Genomic DNA, 19,915 nt, shown 5'->3' with positions numbered 1-19,915 from the left:
ATTGAACTGAGCCATCTAGAGACTTGCTCAAACCAAGCTGTTTAATACAACCTACTGCTCAGTTACTCTGTTAACATTAAAGCATGTAAATTCTAGTAAACATGAAATTATTGGCATTTAATAATGTTATTTTTAATTTCAGTAAACCACAGTAAGTTGTATGGTCATTTCTACGCAGGAAATGTTGCAGTTTGTTCATGAATAAATAAAAAAAAAACCACCAAAGAAGAAAATCATCACAATATTTCTGATAAACAAAGGAACAGCATTTTTTCCATGGCCTGACAGACACCCACCTTCGAAGGCATGATTTATGACCCCATTGGGGAAGATGCTGTCATCGTAACTGTGGCTGCAGCTCAGTGGCGACTTCCTCAGCTGTTCCACGCGGTCTTGAATGTACCGAAAGCTTGGTCTCATGTTGGGCTCTTTGTGCCAGCATTTTTGCATCAAATCATATCTACAGAATACAAAACAAGAATTATAAAATTATGTATTGTGAGGGGTTCCCTGAGAGCCTCACCTAGTAAAAGCACAGCCGTGTGGGGTTCAGGGTAAGTCGTACAGCATAGGGTCGCGTCCTGGCTGTGCAAAGTCAGTCTTTGTGGGGGATTCCGAAGAGAGAGTCACATTGGTTCTGGCACTCCCATGGGTTAGGGAGGCAAAACCGGCATGGAATGTTTCTCCTCATCGCGCTACAGCAAACCCTGCTGGCAAGAAGCCCAGCGAGCTCAAAAGCAGACACCTGCAGGGCTGGACTTTGTCCTGCAGAGGTCGGAAGCTCGCTGTCATCCACTCTCAAGTTCCTGGGTGTAAAAGAGTAAGCTAGCTCGGTCATGGGATCGGAAGACCTCCTGAGCTGTGTGTGGAATTCCTGCAGTGAGGGGAAAAAATGATTGGACATTCCAAATGGGGGTGAAAATCAGTATTAAAATGTGCTGTATTGTGTAGCTACAAGTATTGTCTTCTGGCTGAAACAGATAAAACTCGCAACACCATGGAGTGAACTATGGGGTGTTTTTAAATGACACTTGGATGCTGCTGATAAATGTAGTGCTGATGGTCTCCTTTTAATGAAAAATCTGAGAGAGGCTGGGACAGAGTCCCCAATAAACAAACAGTTATTATGCTGTTATCCTTTTTTGTTTAACAGAGCTTTGTTTGTGTTTCATTGTCAGACCCATAAATGCATTGTCAATCCCAAACACAAATACAACAAGAGCTGGCCATGGCTGCAGCCAACTGATTTTCACAGAGTGGTTTACATGATATGTGTATTTGAGGGAGTGTTCTGTATACTGACAAAAATACATCCATAAACAGCATGCACATAAAGTAGATATAAAATCGTTTTTTGTTCTGTATATAAAAGTTATATTGTGTAAAAAAAAAAAATTAAAAAAAATCCAGTATCCAGTAAAGCCATGAACAAAGTAAGAAAAAAAAACAAAAAACAAAAAAAAACATACAATTATGGGCAATAATGAGGATGATAAAAAAAATGTTACACAATCTATACAATTTGCTTTGAGAAACGAAAAATGTGTCTGACTTGAGATGGCATACCTAAAATAGTGTCAACATTCTTAAATTTTACAATATTTGTTTCTACACATGACTAATTATGTATGACACAAGGGTAATCACATTATCTTACTGTTTGTAAGGCAAGTTTTAGCAGTATTAAGGTAGTGTACAGCTATCGCCAATAGTTTTACATCACCCTATAGAAATTAACTAATTTTGCTGCATAAAGTCGAATGAAACCTGCTAAATAATGTTACGTTAACATATTGAATTATATACCATTTTATAGTTTTTCGTATACTTTACGAAAAAACTGACAAAAATTGAAAAATGTGACATTTCAAAATCTATTATGAAATACTGTACAGTACTGCTATTATGGCTTCCGGTAAAGTTTTGTGATATCATTTTGTATTTTCTTTGATTACATGATGTTAAATAAAAGATCAAAATTATGTTCACATAGTTTTTCTTTTTTAATTATCTCAATCCTACAATTCTAGGTGATGCAAAACTTTTGGCCATAGCTGTACACTGCAGCAAGACAAAAAGTTTATTTTAATGCAGAATTTGAATCATTTACCACTGTACATAGAAATGGAACCATTACACTCAAACAAAACAATTCTAATTCAACTGTCAGATTTATTAAGCATTTGTTTCAATGCCAAGTCTATACTACTTTAACACAATAAAACTGATAAGGCCTATTTCTACTTTAAAGAAATAAACAAATTAACAACAGACAACTCACAATGCCAATTAAAGAGCTGCTATGTGCACCTGTGTAATTTCTTAACGTTAGAAGATTGTTTTTACTTTTAGTAGAACAAATAATTTAAAAAGTTCCAAATCTTAGTAAGTCTGTCATTTAGTTGACAAAATAGAAACCATAGCAGGATTAAGTGTCTGCTATTTTAGAAATGTCAAGCTTTCTTCTCACTCAGCCTAATTTTTTTTTTAGCCCTAAGACCCAGGATCAATACTAAAACTAGTAAATAAATAGCATCTTACCTGGCCAGTAAGCTGATATGCTGACACTTCCTGCTGCTGTGACACTGAAGAGCTAAGACTCACCCACCCCTGCCATTAAGGATCAGCCTCAGGCTTAAGGACTGTACAACTCTACAGAGGCCCCTCAGAGGAAGCTTAATGAAGCAGAACAGCATTAACTACCTGAGAAAGCACACTCAGTGAGAAAAGAGGAAACAGCCCAGAAGAAGAAAGCACAGAGATGATAGGTGCCTGATTGGTGAGGTGTAAAGTTAAGGTGTGCTGAGTGCCTTAGCCAAGGATCCACCGTTTCTGCTTAAGTAAATGGTGGAAAGTGACAGATTAAATTTCACTGATAAAAAAAATATATATATACAGTATATATATATATATATCTCCTGCTCATACTTGAGTTGCTTAGACACCTGTGTTGGTTGGTTCAATGCACATAAAAAAATATGTTGGTATGTATTTTAAACAACACACTAAAAAAATGCTGTACATTTGATAAAGTAACCCAGGGTGTTTAAATTGTTTAGTAATTGTTTTTATACTCTCCTATTTATAGTCTCTTTTATGAGGAATTAATGGCTTGTGTGTGTAGCATATTAATTATGTGTTCTGTTAATAAAGGTTACATTTTTATGGGGTCTGAAAGTTTTGCACCATTAAAAAACTTTTTTTTTCATATGGTGATGCCTATAAAACAACTTTCTTTGTACGATGTATTTTCAAATTCTTCAATGTATATCTAGCTTTATTGGTAACACTTTAGTTTAGGGATCTGATATAAGTGATTATAAACAATATATAAACATGTTATTGATTATGGTATTAACAATTCTAAAATATGATTAGAAATAATGAGTATTATTATACACTTGTGTCATTGTTTGTTGCGCTATTATTTATAATCGCTTATAACGGATATAGTCTTTTCAGGTCTGTTCTAGCCCTGTCTGTTTGTCTGTCTTTCTGTCTGTTTTTATATGTCTGTCTCACCAATTGCATGGGGTTCGCTTTGTTTTTGCAATACAGTTATTATACACTTTTGCCATTGTTTTGTTTTTGCTAGTGTTTATAACCACTTATAACGGATCCCTAAACTAAAGTGTTACCGTTTTATTTTACTATAATTTATTTGTATTATTAGTACTCTTTAAACTTTCTAAATAAATGGTTATTTACATTAAAAGTCACTCTTTCCAGCATTGCACTTGACTACATCTATATTTCTAATATTTAATAATTTGTAATATTAAATAATTTTTTTTTAAAATTTTTTTACAATAGGTGTAATATTTTTAAATAACTGTTCTTGTACATTTTCAAAGGCTCCAGTAATAATAACAATTGTCAAAAAAGTAAAAACGGCCATTCACTTGTTGAAAAGGCGTCAAAACGAAGTGAAAGGTAGCTTGGTGTTTTGCACCTGCAGCACAATAGAACATTGACAGCACTGCCAGGACTTACAGCACCACAGAGGTTCAACGATTCAATTGCAAAGCAAGACTGCTGTAAACAATGTTTATAGTGTGGAGGATTATTCAAAGATACAGTAGCATTTCCTCAACTCACCAATCACAATCTAGAACTCATGCATTACAGGTCACCATAGCCTGAAACCCTTCAATAAAATGTTTGAATGAATACTGATCTATTACAATTTGTTAACAGGCTCTATCTAGCTATATTGCTATGCATTCAATGTTGCCATTTGTTCAGCATTTGATATGGTTCTACACCATTTATTTACTACACAAACTGAACCAGTTTTAACATGTTTGAATGTACCCATACTGTTTTTTCGTGTTTGTTTGTTTTTTTAACACATGCCGTTAATGTATTTAATTCCAATTGAGAATCAACAGTTAAATTAGAATAGAACAGCATTACTATTCCTTTACACCTAATGAAAAACAAGGGCAAGTACATCAAACCACTTTTTTTCTAATTGATGCACATATATTTCCATTGAAATGAAATTGTACAATTCTCTTGTGTGATTTCAAAAGCCTTGGCCAAACTGGATGAACAGTGCCCCCTAGTAACCAGAAGTATTCAAGCAATCCAAAAAGCTAAAGAAAAGTTTAAACAAAGGTGCCAGTACAGCGACTATAGTTCATATTTGCGATCGAAAACAAACATGTTTACTTTAAAAAAAACATTGGGGATCAGAGGAAACCATCTTTATTTTTTTTTTATTTTTTTTAAGTACATCAATGACAGTAATTGTGTAAAATATTAGATTTGTTCATCGTACCACAGTGCAAGATGACCCTTTTTCATTTTGTTTTATTTTTAATTTGACATTTTTTAATACTTTTAAATATTTAAAATATTTTTTTTGGCACAGCAAAAATAAAAAGAAACAAATAAAAAATGGAAACATGTGCTGCTGTTATTTTAGAGAAGGTCAATGTAAATAATAGTACAGCTCTTTATTCTCTTACATCACAGACAGCTGCAATCAGGAAATCTCTACTCTTCAGATAAGTCTCATGGGAGGCCAAGCTGGTAGAAACAATCAAAACTGTGATTTGTTTGACAGGAGTGTCTTAATCTTTTCCAGCTTCAGCCGTCAAAGGGCTGGTACAGCGCTTTGACCAAATAGGAACAAAATAAGCATACAGTACGAGGGGTTTAGAGACCGCTACATTATTATTTTTTTATGTGACACCATTTACTCAACGTTTCAAATTATTGCCATTTGGCTTTATAGTTTAGTTGTTTTATAAGCAAGGTTATAACAAATACCAAAGCTACTACAAATATAAAAAATGTAGACCTTTGCAATAAATAAATAAATAAATAAATAAATAAATAAATAAATAAATAAATAATGGAGCCCATTGCAAAGCACAAAAAGATTTATTTTCATCCTTTACACTTTTGTTATCTTCGTGTTTGGATATCAGATAGCTGATTGCTTTAAGCCTAGACTTTTCTGTCCCTTAGCAATAAGATGCAATTCACTGTACACTAGCCTTAAGTAGCATCTATCATGGGTACCTACCAAAGACAAAAAAAGACATTTGTACCCCAAAATGCTAAAATTGGCATAGCTGTATTAATGCTACCGACAGCACCAGGCTTGAGCGACCACCTATAGAGCTGAAGTAAAATTTCTAAAACCTAATTCATTGAGCAAGATTTGTTTTAGAAGAACGAAAACAGGAAAAAGAAAACTAATGGTTCCACGAATTTGTTCAAAAAGATAAATACAGGGCTTAACAACCACTTGCTGCAAGACTTACAAACCTAAGTTGTACCTTTGCTGTAGGTCACAAGGTGTGATTGCAGCAAGACAACTGGAGTGACTTGAACTACAACACATGACATTATTACATGTATGTACCAGGAAGCTCCAGCATTTTGTATCTATGTGTTGTTTTTTAAACACCTGCTTTTTTTGTGAAGAAAAACAAAGCACCCCTGGTAGCATAATCTATGGGGTATGGACATGTTTATAAGATTGTGTCATTGATATTTCCAGAGGTTAAAAACAATGTTGCATTGAAACAGTACATTTTTCCTGGACAATACAGGCAATGGAACTTAAGTAAGAAAATCAAGGGATTCAGCTGTGATTCATTAAGACAATAAATTGAAGTGTACTCTATGCTGCTGTTACTTCACAATTCACATAACCTCAATATGGGAGCCATATTAGGTCAGAGGTCACACATCTAGTATGAAGGGTTAATATAACCCTGCAATGTTAAGTGACTACCTCAAATGGTTTCTGAGATAAAAACCATTTTGACAAAATGTTGCAAACAAACAGAAAGGGGTTTGTTTTCTGAAACGACACAGTGCTCATTGTGGTTGGCTTGTGGGAATATGGAAGTGGATTTCAAACGATAACAAGATGCAAAAAGACAGGATTTTAAAACAAATACTGTACATGCCAACATTTAAAGGCACATGATGACTGCTAAATATTTTGCATAACATGTAATGTATCTCCTTGGATCCTAAAGCAGTTTAACAGGAACGTTTCCGGTCACTTTTAAATAGAAAACATGGCAAGAACGTAATAATAATATATAAGATTCTACATACATAGAATAGAATATACATACGTGTCTGTCCAAATGCAGAAATCTATTTGCCGGAATCTCTTAGGCTTTTGGATTTAAAACTTTATGTCATTATCACCTTTTTAGCCCTCCATAAGAAAGCAGCAGTGTGCTGTCACAGAACTAATCAGTCCAGCTATTCCCCCCTTTGACTTCTTCCTTCCCATCAATGCTATGTAATTTAGCTTAACAACAATAAGAAAACTGTAGATCATCACAGACTATTAATAACTGTCTGTACCATGCAGGCTCAGAAGCATGTTTACAACATTTGGAATGCCAAGCATGCAGGCATTCCTTTACCAAATGAGTAGAGCAATAAAGAATAATTTGGTGTACTGAGAGAGTGAATGAAGTGGAGTTTTGGCGTAATGGGATAAGAACACAAAGCAAGGGAAAGATTCTAGAAGGAAACATTTACTCCAGCAGACAAGAAATGTGTATAGTTATTGTGTTGATGTAGATTATATGCATAAAAAGAACAGCATCCACATATTCTAAACAATATATAAATCCATCATAAACCACTGTAAGGAGTCATTTCAGAAAGGCAGCAGCATCTCTATAAGAATGCCACAAGGACTTCAATGGAAAACCTTTCTTCAATTCTCACTTTCATAATTCAACAACTAAATTTTTATTCAGTTCGGGTCAGGACTGAGTTGCAGTTGCAAATGAAGGGACGCTTGCATGGAGCGTGCTGGAAACTGTAGGCAGCGGCAGACCCTTAACCTTATGAGCACTAAAATGTATATATGTTGAGTTAATGAAATGTGCGTACCACTGACTTCAACATAAGTTAAACTTTTTCTCAGAAGGTGAATGTCATTCATGTTGAACACTGATACACATATGATCTCTTATCATCTTAAAACAAAACAGTCACATAGCTAAAGTATTTATATAGCAGCGTACATATGAGACTGCATATCAAATGGTGTCTGAGATGTGTAAAAATACATTAAAAAAACAGGGCAAGAGTCAGAGAAAAAACACATTTAGAAAATGTAGGGGGGCAGTATTTAGATCTGTTTAGATTCAAATACATCTGAAGCCCTCAAGGTGCACCACTAGAGGTAGGAAATCAATACAGATGATTAACCAATGTGAAGTCTGTATGGATAAAAGCTTTGGTCTTGATTATCCAATTCAGGTTTTCAGTGTAATGAAAGGAAAACTGATAAAACTACGCATTCAAATACAAAAGTACTTGAATACATAGCAAATACTTACATATCATCTGGGCAGTTGGTAGGGGACGGCAGTCTCCCTCCAGACCGTACTAAGTGCAAAACTTCAAGGTTTGAATACGCTGGGTACGGCTGCTTTCCTAAAGTTACAATCTCCCACAGTAGAACCCCAAAGGACCTGGGGCAAAAAAATGTATTGATTTATTACAATCAATGGACAGATCACTCTAAATTATTAAATTCATCTTAACTTTTTTTTGATGACTAATGGTGGTTTTACGGGTACTACTGTGTACATGGAATCTGTGTAAATGAAGCATTTAAAATGTCAACACAATCTAAGTGAGGTGGGTTTTTATCAACAGCCCTTATTAGATTTCACGAAAAAAATAGTGATTTTCCTTAAAAACGTAATTAATAGTGTCCATTTTTAAATACTTGTGTATAATGCACAATAGTTTATAACAGTCCTAACAGTGAAGTGGAATTGGCTCTGTGTTTCCACAGGGTTTATATCTAGATCCCACTTTTAAGAATGCTGGGTTAATATCAGACTGATTTTATTGAAGATTCAGGTAATGCCAGCAGTATGTCAGTCGACTCACTATCAAGAATGTCATTCTCTGCATCAAAGCAATTCAGAAGCAGTGCCTGTTTTTTTCCTGGGTGACAAGGAAAAATGTGTCAATACAAAACAATCCCTGCAGATAATCCACAGAAATTCAGGAGAATGGCAAGAATTTTGTTCAAAGCAAAACATGTTAGGTGCTTACACAACTACGTCAATGCGTGATGACTTTCATATATAAAAGTACAATACGCAGAGTTGTTTGTAAGAAAGGAATTACAGCTGTTCTTGAGCATCCTATTTTAGAATGGACAGGGTGTTTAGAGGCCTTGGTGGATTCAGCGGTAAAACGTCATCTGTTTTAAAAATGTCTGGATAGTGTTTAATGTGATTTTTCAAAAATGTATTGAAATTGGTTGCTTCTCATAATCGTGTTTTCAATATTTTTTATAAGAACACTGAGGTTGTCAAAAAATATTTCAATGGCAAAACTTATTAGGAATGGAAGAAAATGTAAGGGGGTTATATTCACTGATGATAAAAACCCTTCAAGTAGAGCTGACACACATACACAGTTCTTTATTCAGTGAAGTCTGTGACTTACCACACATCAGAGTACTTGGTGAAGACCCCATCAATTAGACTCTCAGGTGCCATCCAACGGACAGGAAGGAGCCCCTCCCCTCTTTTCCTGTAGTAATCATTTTTGTACACATCTCTTGCCAATCCAAAGTCCCCAATCTTCACTGACCTTCCAGGAGTATCGTATTCTTTTACAGACACCAAGCAGTTTCTAGCTGCCAAGTCCCTATGTTTTAAAGCGAAGAAGTACTAATTTTAAATTATTTCAAGTTGTTTAGTGAATTTCATTTTGCATGGCCTCATTTTGAATAACACATTTAGACATCAGAGAGGAATACAACATTTTTAACAGTATAAAACTAGCCAGCTCCTTCCTGTAACTGAGTTGTACCTTGTAAGTTTTATACCACTGCAATCGCTTATTACCACTACGCGTTGTGGTGTACTGTTAAATATTAACAGTTTTAATACAATACATTCTTCTTTAAAAAGTTTTTTTAATTATTTATTTTGCTTTAATTCACCATGAAATACACATTTTATTGGAATTAAATACTTGACCCACTATATAAAACTTCTTTGTCAATGACAGACAAAAATAAAGTAATGGAGGAATAATTTACTGCATTTTCTTTGTGTATACCTTAGTACCAATCCATAATCCTAAACAGTAAAAAAAAACTGTTTATGTTAAATAACTTATATCAAACTCAAGTAACTAGAAGGCCATATATTTGTCTACAGTATCTGCATCCGAGTGAAACAGTTTCTCATACCTGTGAACAAAGTGCATTTTCTCCAAGTAGGCACAGCCCTTAGAGACATCGACACATACATCAAGAAGGTCTAAATCACTGAGCAAAGACCCTCGCTTCTGAAGAAATAAAGAAAAGAAGAACCTATTTATTAAAAGGAGTGTATGGATTTTTACACGAAATTATCACCACAAGAATCAGGTTGCTAATTACAATACAGTGCATACGTAAACAAAAAACAGCCAATCAGCCCTCTCGAATTGCATCACTTTTGGAATACCCAGCTATATACTGTAAACAATATGTGGAAAGCACACACAAGATTGAAAATACTCAGGTTTTCTGCTGAGCCCCATTAAACCAGCGATAAGGAGCCTCCTGTTGGTTAGGCTCCGCAGAGCACACACAGTGCGATGCTTCAGCCCCTGGGTTTGTGCGTGGGTACTTACCTCGGTTGCTCGGGCCTCTCTTAGGTAGGTGCGCAGATCCCCTCCCTTCATCAACTCCAGAATGATGAAGTGGGGTTCATTCATCAGACAGACACCAAGCAACTTCAGGATGTGAGGATGATCAAACTGGCTATGAAGATAGTTAGAAACAAACAAGTTGATGGGTGATGAAGGAAAAAAAAAAAAAAAACCACAACAAAAATTAGTACAAAAAGAATCCAGAGTATAAAAATGTGACATATACAAGAAATAATAGGAGGCACGAGGGTCAGATGAAGACAGAAACAATCCTGAATTTGTATTAAATATACAGTATTTTGGTTCTTCTTTTTTTTTTTTTAATCTTAATTTAAGATAGACAAATCTTTCAAATACAACACTATAATATGGGCTGATTGCAACAAGGCCATTGTAATAAGTATGAAGTACAACACATGACGTACAGTATAGCGTTGTCTGAAATATCAGCCCAAAATTACGTATAAAATACTAGCAAAGATTGTCAATACAATGGGAACCAGCAATAATATTCCTACTGGAGTGCTAGGTAGGAACATGGATTTTAAAACTATGACAAGCACTACTAACATGTGTTTTATATGTTCATTAAAACCTGTTATCTAAAGGAGTATCACTACTTTAGTCACAGCAGTTTTCATTAACTTGAATTACGTATCAAAACAACATCCAGCAATTTATTTAATCTGATCTTCATTGCAACTCATATGTGTCAGCAAATTATAAACATTTATGAACACTTGAGTGGAAATGAAAATATTTCCCCTTTCTTAAGTGCTTGTTACATAAACTTCCCTTATGGCAAAACCCTGCTTATAGTGTGATAAAGTTACAAACATGTAGAGTACTGGGAACTCATTAGGTCTGAATCAGTATTTACTCAGCTACGCTTTTCCAATGGGCCTATTGGAATGGTCTCCACATTCTACTATTCATGATTAAATATGTACCCATGCAACTGCTGGTATTTACATTGCAGGCATTGGGATACAGTTGAGGAAAGCTGGGGCAAGGGCCAATCGTATTGTTGTCAGTAAGATAATTGATGTCTACCCAGATAACTTGAATTTGTACAGCATGAATACTGTATCTTACTGTTTTTTTATAGTCATTCATCCAAACAAATGATGTCAATCTTTAACTGAAATAAGGTCATGTAATAATGTGAACTTTATTTTCTGTAAACCCTCATTCATAAAGAAGAAAAGCTGCCAAAAGTTACTAAGAGATCCCAGAGGACAGAAACTTGCTTGCCTGGGACACAACCCTCATGTGTCAAGAACACAGAGCTGCTGGTAATGGAATTGTTCTTACCTCATCAAGTGTGCCTCCTTTAGGAATTCAGCTTTTTCATGGTCTGTAGCAACATTTTTCAGGGTCTGCTCAAAACAAAGACAAAATAAACATTATGCGCAGATTCGTCACTGTCAGCGTTTCCTCTGCTGGCACGATACAGACACACCGATCTAACAGGGGCCTTTTCCACACACACGCACCTGAAGCTAGAACATCTCGGTTCAGTAAGCAAGAGGCTGCCAGGGGCTAAGACCTGCCAGGCACAAGCATGCAAACTGGCTTTCTAGCCTGTTGTTTTGACATGGGCTCTATTGTATGCTGTCGGCTATCCCCATCAGCTTCAGTACATGAAAACACTATTTGAGTGTCATGTTACATTAGGTACCAAAAAGACTCAATGCCACTTCTTATTTTTTTCTTAAGGAGGTAACTGTTTAATCTTCTTTTTTCAGTTTTGTAATCCCAAATTCAACCATATATATAAAAAAAAAAAAATGTTTGCATTTAGAACTTTATATTTTTTCATGTTTAATAATGTAATATGGTTATACCTGCAAATGTTTTTATATACATACTTTTTTATTTGATTACAGCACAGTGTTCCACAATTCAGAACAATTTTTCAGAGCTTTTAATTCTCGACTGTGTGTAAAATGTTCATGCAATACATGTCTTGCTTAATGAATTACTGTCATGGTTCTGTGTTGCTGTACAAATAAATTATCTTCTTTATTTCATTTACATCTCCTGTCTGAGTAGTCCTCTTCCATGACAAAAGCAGGCTCTATTGGCCAAACTGATGGACATACTGTATGTCTTTGAACAGTGATCGCACCCACCAGTTAAGAGAAGGCGATCATAACATAACAGTTCAATAATTATAACATTTCTTTCTACAAGATTGCAGATTGATAAGTAGTTTAGATTACACTTGTTTACCTTCACAGCTACTTTGGTTTCACCACTTCCTTTTCCCAAAATGTCAACAGCAATCCCCTCATAGACCTCACCGAACGCCCCACTCCCCAAGAGGTAGCACAGCCTCAGCCTCTCCCGTGGAAACCCTGGCAAACTATTTCTTTCGTTCTCAGTTGGAAGGAAGCTGCATGTAATATGAAAATTACATAAATATACAGGATGTCCGATATATAAAAAAAACAGCATAAATAATATACATTCTTCCGTAAAGCCTTCTCATGCAACGTGAAGGACAATGGGCAGGCTTCAGTCAGGCAGAAGGTCAAAAGGTTGCATGCAAGCTTTTTAACGGTAGAGCAGAGCACCCAGACCTAAATACTGCCATTCAGTCCTGAGCCTGTTGGTGGTGGTTTTGTGGTGTGGACCTGTGTCAACTGCGGGATGGATTGACCCTAATTTGAACCCAAGGCTCAAGAAGTGAAACGCGTGTAATATAGGTCTTTACTACACCTACAAAAATGTAAATAAAAACGTAATACAAGAGAGTTCATCTTAACAAAGCTTCATAATCGAGGTGTTTTATACATTGATATAAAGACTACATTTTAGATGAACTGTTGATTTATTTCTCCATGTGCACCTTATTAAAAAACATGCAGATTATATCACACCTTATAGCATAGCAGGCATTAACCAGTCCAACTGATGAAGCCAATCCTCTGATTTCAGCGAGTTCTGCATCCGGCTTAAAGCAAACCGTCAATCTGTCAGATCGGGACAGCTTTATTTTCCGTCTTCGATACCAGCCTAACAGAAGAAGTGTCACAGGACTTTAATAGATTACTTAAGTACGTTATTTTAAGTAGACTTTTCTTGTACACGCAAAGAAGAATCTAGATTAATTTTTATATACAGTATAAAATATATTTTACATTTAAGTTTATGTTAATCAGGTAATCCATCTGCAGCAAAATGTAAATGTGCAACCATTGAAAGCAGCCTACCAAAGCCAAATACACCCATCAGGACAATAAGCGCTGCAATCACCACTGTCACAGCTAAGACTGCTCCACTGCTAGGTGTATGATCTAAAATTAAACAAAAAACAAAACAACTAAATGCATAACACTGGAAGGAACCCGTTTTATCTTATACCATGACAAAACAGGTGAACTACATTTATTCTTTCTTTCTTTATTTATTTATTTTTTTAAATGTAGTCGTCGCCAATGGTTTTTACCTCGTTTTTCTCCCCAATTTGGAATGCCCAGTTATTATTTTTATCCTGGTTCACCCCTGCAACCCCCCGTCTACTCGGGAAATGGAGGCTGAAACACGCATCCTCCGAAACATGCTCCTGACAATTCGTCATTTTTCGCACTTCAGATCCACAGCGAAGCCACCAGACCTATACTGCCAGAGGACAACACAGATCTGAATGGCTCCACTGCAGACCCGCAGGCGCCCTATCAGCCACAGGGATCACTGGTGCACGGTGAACCGTGGATTGCCTTGCTGACCTAATCCCTCCCTACCCAGGCGGCGCTCGGCCAATTGTGCGCTGCACCCTAGGAACCCCCGGTCATGGTTGGCAATTACATAGTCTGGATTCGAACCTGGGATCTCCAGGCTATAGGGCACATTCTGCACTCCACTCGGAGCACCTTTACTGGATGCACCACTCGGGAGCCCCTGAACTACATTTATTAACTTATAGGATAGTCCTTCATATTGCACTGCTACAGTATTTCTACAAAAACGACAGGTTGGTTGATCAGGGCCTTTGATCTAGTTCAGTCAATAGCAACACCCTTGGGTCTCCAGTGTCCAGTAAACATTTTTTTTTAAATGCAATGCTGCTTTGTTGGAAGACAGTGTTTTTGGTGTGCTAGATCCCTGGACAGGACTAATTTCGTGACCTCCTGCAGGTCCCTAGTAGGAGTGCCTTAACAGATTGTCCTCTAAGCCTTCCTATTGCAAACAATTTCTTTCACAACAGAACTTGAAACCACTGTGAAACATATGAGTCTGCATGTGAAATTTCCGCATCAGGCTGAGATTACCACCTTCTGTCCTGTGTTGGGTTTCGTTTAAATTGGTTTAAATTTATTTTAATAAATTTAAACCAATTTAAACATTTTAATATATTTGTAATGTTTGCAAGAAATCTGAAAACTCATAAAATAATATACTACGACTAATAAGTCACTTCATTATGGCCTCTATAGAAAGCACCTGAATATACAATCAATTAGACTTAGATTCTACACTTACTACTGTATTAAGACCAAGTATAATTGGTTTGTATATTTTTTAAATTAGTTAAAACAAAAAACTTAGTCAAATGAAGTCTTTTCCTGTGACTGCTTCATTTGTACAAGACATCCTTTGCTAAGTTCATGATGTTATACTATATTTAAAGCAGAATGGCTTTCTTGGCTTTGTTCTCTTACTGTGAAGTGTTAACCTTGAGCTTGAATTGCACTAGACTATACTATTCCTGTTTTGCTTTACCGTTCAACATTATACTCCTGCTGACATCACTGTACTCCCCAAGTCCCACTAAATTTGCTGCTGCTGCTCGGAACTGAAATGTCCCCAGGAGGTTTTTGACCTTCCAGGTGCAAAAATTGGAGCTGCATGAGTCATTGTGCACAACCTCCCAGGTCACGGCGACACTCTGGTTCAGTAAAAGACTTTCTGTTTGCAATTTCCTGCAAGGCAAGGCAAAAAAATAAGTATTATCAGCCCTTCCGTTTCCATGCAATTCTGTGCTCAAATATTGCAAAATGTACTTTGAAAAAAGCTATCTGCAAAATAGCTGCAGTTACTCAGTAAGGTTGTATTCAGAATTTAGAGACAATGAAAGGAAAGGTGTCCAGTGCTTATCAATTCAAATTGTGTGATGATTTTCCAAAGTAGGCTGTCTAGCTCATTTGATCCAAGTTGAAAACTGTGCCACTTTGCTTGTGATGTGAACAAAAAGACAAATATGGAAGTCGTATTACATGTTAAATGTTTTGATATAACACATTCACATAGATTTTTTTTTTTTAAAGCTGATGATCTATATCAATATGTTGAAGTAGTTTAGTAGGGTTCAGAGACAAGTTAAGTATTTTGATGTTTCAGTTAGCTTCAATAGCCTAAGGGATAATAACAATACTTAAGATTACATATGTAATGTACCTGCTCTCCAGTATGTAATAGGTGATGTTGCATCCATTGTCTGCAGCCTTATCCCATCCTATCATCGTCTCATCCATCCAGAGACTGGGGGCTCCAGGCTTCCCGGGAACGCCAGCTGTCACAGATAATTAATGATGTGGATTAGTTGCTTTGGTGTCTACTTAAAATTTCTTATTGTTTTACGTTAGAATATATTATGGACTGTCCAAGAGCCAATAAAGACACACACAATTTTAAAAGGCTGTCGTCCATTTCTTACCAGTTGTTGTGAAATCTTTTGGTGGTGAAAATCCAACTGCATCAGTTTTATAAGTCACTTTAACACGTACATAGTAATTCTTGTTTGGATCAAGTCCAAGCAGTTCACAGATGTTACTGGATCCATTATTACATTTGGTTGTTTTTGGCTGAAACCACTTGCCCTTTGACGGTATCTGAAAAATTGTTTAAAAAAAAAAAAAAAAAAAAAAGGTGTTTTGAAATAAGACTCTTCTGTGGCATTTAAAAATCGGCCAAGATTGTGTCTTTGTGTTGTTAGCTTTGTTTCTCTACAGACTGAATGAGACTTGGCATCGAGTTAACTGAGCTGTCCTGTTTATTACGCATAGATTGGATCAGAGGACCAGGGAGATGAAGAGTATGAAGTTCTACACCCATTTTTAATGGATGAGTCTCAATTCTTTTTTTATTAATTTGCCAATGATTTTTACCCAATTTTTCTCCCCAATTTAGAATTGCCAATTGTGTTATTATTAATCCCGGTTCACCGCTGCAACCCCCTGGCAACTCAGGAAATGGCGGCTGACACATGCGTCCTCCGAAACGTGTCCCTGCCAAACCGTCTTTTTTCGCGCTGCGGATCCAGAGCGAAGCCATCAGGCCGATAGTGCCGGAGGACAACACAGATCTGAATGGCTCCACTGCAGATCCGCAGGCGCCCTATCAGCCACAGGGGTCGCTGGTGCGCGGTGAACCATGGATTGCCCTGCCGACCTAATCCCTCCCTACCTGGGCGGCGCTTGGCCAATTGTGCGCCGCCCCCTGGGAACTCACGGTCACGGTCGGCAATGACACAACCTGGATTCGAACCTGCGAACTCCAGGGTATAGGGCGCATCCTGCATTCCACGCGGAGCACCTTTACTGGATGCTCCATGAGGCTCAATTTGAACCAGGAACACAACACCACTTATTTTCAGATGACAGCTACAACATATTTTCAGAAAAAGGACAATACATTTTCAACAGCCTCCCACCACGTCAATGTACTGTATTAAGAGCTTCAGCTTCCATTGCGGCTGCTCTATTACTGTACCTCACTCAGTTCAAATGTGAAGCTCCTTGTGTTGTTGTCAATGGGGGCTCTCCACTGCAGTTTTACACTGGTGTTCCTAGGTATGATATTGTATGGTCCCAAAGGAGACTGAAAGGTTGTAGCACGGAGAGCAACACTAGCAGTAAACCAGTCTTCATCAGGGTGAAAAGACAGAACCTTTATTTGACAAAACAATTATCATACAGTATATAGTTCAGTAAAGGAAGTACATATTAAAAAGCACAAAACATAAAAAAAATAAACTTCCAACACTCAAGCATAAATCTGGAGGAAAAGCTATAATAAACACAGAAGCCAAAATGTCTGTTTAATTTGACCTCACCTTTAGGTATTTCATAACAACATGTAAGTCACACTTAAGCCCCTTTCACACTGGCATGCTCTCCCGGGTCAGAACCTACGTGGATCAGGACCTGGTGTCATGCGGGTTGGCTATGTGATTTCACACTGCTTTTGATAAAGCAGGGTTGACCTGGGTAACAGACGCAAGTAAACAATGCACATATCAATGCCCCGGAAGCAGTTTGTTACGGACGCTTCCATCCAAGCTTCTCGGGATTGAACCGTCGGCCCAAATGTTGATTAGAGCAGATGTTTCTGCAATCTGGCTCATGGTGTGTCTCAAGCAACAAAAATATGGCTAAACAGAATAAATGAAAACATTCCTTGCGAAAGTGAAACCTTCACCCAGACATGGCTGTTTGTTATTTCGTCGGCCATCGTGCATTTTGTCTCGCTCAATCCGGGTCAAAGCGTGTCGACCCACATCCTGAGGTGGGTCGCAGGGACCCGGGTCAACACGGGCACAACCCAGGTTTCACACTACACAGGATTGTGACCTGAGTAGGAGTGCCAGTGTAAAAGGGGCTATAGAGTACCTGTACAGAATGCAAGTCACATATATAGTACCTGTATTTTATCTTACATCTCTTCTATTACTTTTCATTACACAAGACAAGGGAAAGCCCTTCAAGGATTTGAAAATACATCCTTAAAGTGTTATCATCAGGTTATGTTTCTGTGTGTGTGTGTGGTATCATGCAAATCATTTGGATATACAGTAATTTCAAAATATAAATACATGAAATATGTTCAAATAAAAAAGTGTTTAAAATACTGTGGTCAACTGTGGGGCTAGTCATAAGATCATTGAGGACAATACAGTATCAGCCCTTGATTGCCTACTGAATCAGGAAACTAAACTGATATTAGACTTATTAATACAACTATTTGCTTCAAGGTGTTGTGGTCCACTTCACACACAATAAAGCCATATTTTTGTGACATGCAGGATTAATTTACTGAGAGATAAGTTGCTTGATTTGCTATCAGTTACATATTTCTAATGAAGTGCTTTATACTGATAGGCAGGAGCTTTATCCAGTTTCAGAGCCACTCAATCCTAAAAGCAGCCTGAGGCAGACATTTCCCATCCCGTTAACACTCCCTTGAGAAAAATTAAAACAGAGCGGCTAGATGCATTGCTTTCAAAAACACAGACATGTCTTTGTACTACTCACTAGAGATAGGCTGGAGGGTACACAATAAATAAAATATACATTCAGTGAATCAATCTGCTAAGTAAACTATCTAGCTACTGTATTTCCATTACCCTCAGCAGTACGAGTGTTCAACAGTATGTTTTATAATCAAATTTTGAAGTTATATTGTGGAACTTTTTAGACAAAAGACACATATTTGGCTGCAGGTATATTTCAAGTTGGCACGCTTTCAGCACTCGTTAAGATAATGTTTGACAATTAGGTATTTGCTAAAGACAGAGAATGTGAAAGGCTACTTCTACATTCCATTATTACTTTAGGCCTCATTCCAAACTTCAAACACTGGTTTCTCACAGATGCAGTCAAATCTTAACTTAAATTGTGACCTTTAATTAGGATTCCAATTTTACTTGCCTACTTTGTCAGATTAAAATTGAACATGACACATACTGTCCACCCACTTTTCATGTATCAAGTCACCTGTGAAGACTAAGTTTGTAATGTATATTGCAATATATTTCCTTACCACAAAATTATTAGATGTTCCGCCTTTGAGACAACTGACTGACCAGGCTAGCCTCTGTTGTGGAAATTCAGTTTTCATCAATGGTGTTGGAGGATAATGCTCCAATATGTTAATAATGGCTTGATATCTAATCTTATCAACAGGACCATTGGGTTGAGAAGGTTCAGTCCATGATATGTTGACAGCAGTGTCCGAGAACACAGAGATGGTAAAGTTCGTGACTGCCTCAGGTGCTGGAAAATATGAATAATTAATATTCTTACCTATCCAAGATAATTATCTGGGAGAGTTAAAAACCAATATAAAAATATGTATCTTACTTCCATATAGTGTTTTGCCAACATTGGCTTCTCCAAGGAATTCTGGAAAGCCACCATAGTAATTCTTCACAGCTGTTTGTACCACATAGAAGGAGTAAGGTTGGAGCCCTTTAAGATGGACAATATTTTGGTGGAACTCCTGTTTAAAAAGCAAGATAGATATACAATGTTCAGTGTCACAAACAATTATTGATTCAGTCGCCACGACTGGTTTGTGAGGCTTGGGGATTCAATTATAATTAAACTGGATTCATTGTGAAATTAGATTTTACAGATGAATATGTATATATTATTGTGAAAAATAAAATGTCTATGGAGCAATATGTTTCAAGAATATCAAATTAAAAATACACTTTGTGACCCTATGGTCAATGTGTACGTTTCAATATTAAGGTCTTTTGTGTTTAATATATCATATAGTATATATTGTCATATTACGTAATGCTTTTAATGGCATTTTTAATTAAATACCTTCAATTGATCAGAAGTGACAGGTTCTAAAACATTTAACATAGCAGGGTCTAAGCACAGATGCATTTAAAATTCACAGACTGAGCAAAATTGTGATTTCTTGAACGTGACATCATTCAAATTTGGAATTAAAATATCCTTTATTAAAAACCATGCACAACTTTCTCTTTCACAAAAAAGATACCCCACAAATG

The 19,915-nt window shown here is 36.7% G+C and overlaps 1 protein-coding gene across 1 annotated transcript in view; it reads right to left on the bottom strand.

Moving 5' to 3' along the window:
- The window catches only part of ros1 (c-ros oncogene 1, receptor tyrosine kinase), a 44,338-nt gene that overhangs the window by 5,545 nt on the left and 18,878 nt on the right, over nt 1-19,915 (bottom strand). Inside the window, 16 exon segments of the mRNA XM_059024792.1 lie at nt 297-460; nt 7,836-7,970; nt 8,965-9,168; nt 9,719-9,816; nt 10,147-10,276; nt 11,479-11,543; nt 12,400-12,562; nt 13,050-13,221; nt 13,389-13,436; nt 13,774-13,786; nt 14,888-15,092; nt 15,568-15,682; nt 15,827-16,001; nt 16,882-17,058; nt 18,931-19,163; nt 19,251-19,389. Coding sequence (XP_058880775.1) covers nt 297-460; nt 7,836-7,970; nt 8,965-9,168; nt 9,719-9,816; nt 10,147-10,276; nt 11,479-11,543; nt 12,400-12,562; nt 13,050-13,221; nt 13,389-13,436; nt 13,774-13,786; nt 14,888-15,092; nt 15,568-15,682; nt 15,827-16,001; nt 16,882-17,058; nt 18,931-19,163; nt 19,251-19,389 — 2,236 coding nt within the window.

This window comes from Acipenser ruthenus, chromosome 5, assembly GCF_902713425.1.
Source record: "Acipenser ruthenus chromosome 5, fAciRut3.2 maternal haplotype, whole genome shotgun sequence".
In the NCBI taxonomy this organism is placed as follows: Eukaryota; Metazoa; Chordata; class Actinopteri; order Acipenseriformes; family Acipenseridae; genus Acipenser; species Acipenser ruthenus.
Note: the sequence above shows the minus strand (reverse complement) of the source record. Positions and strands in the feature narration are given on the sequence as shown.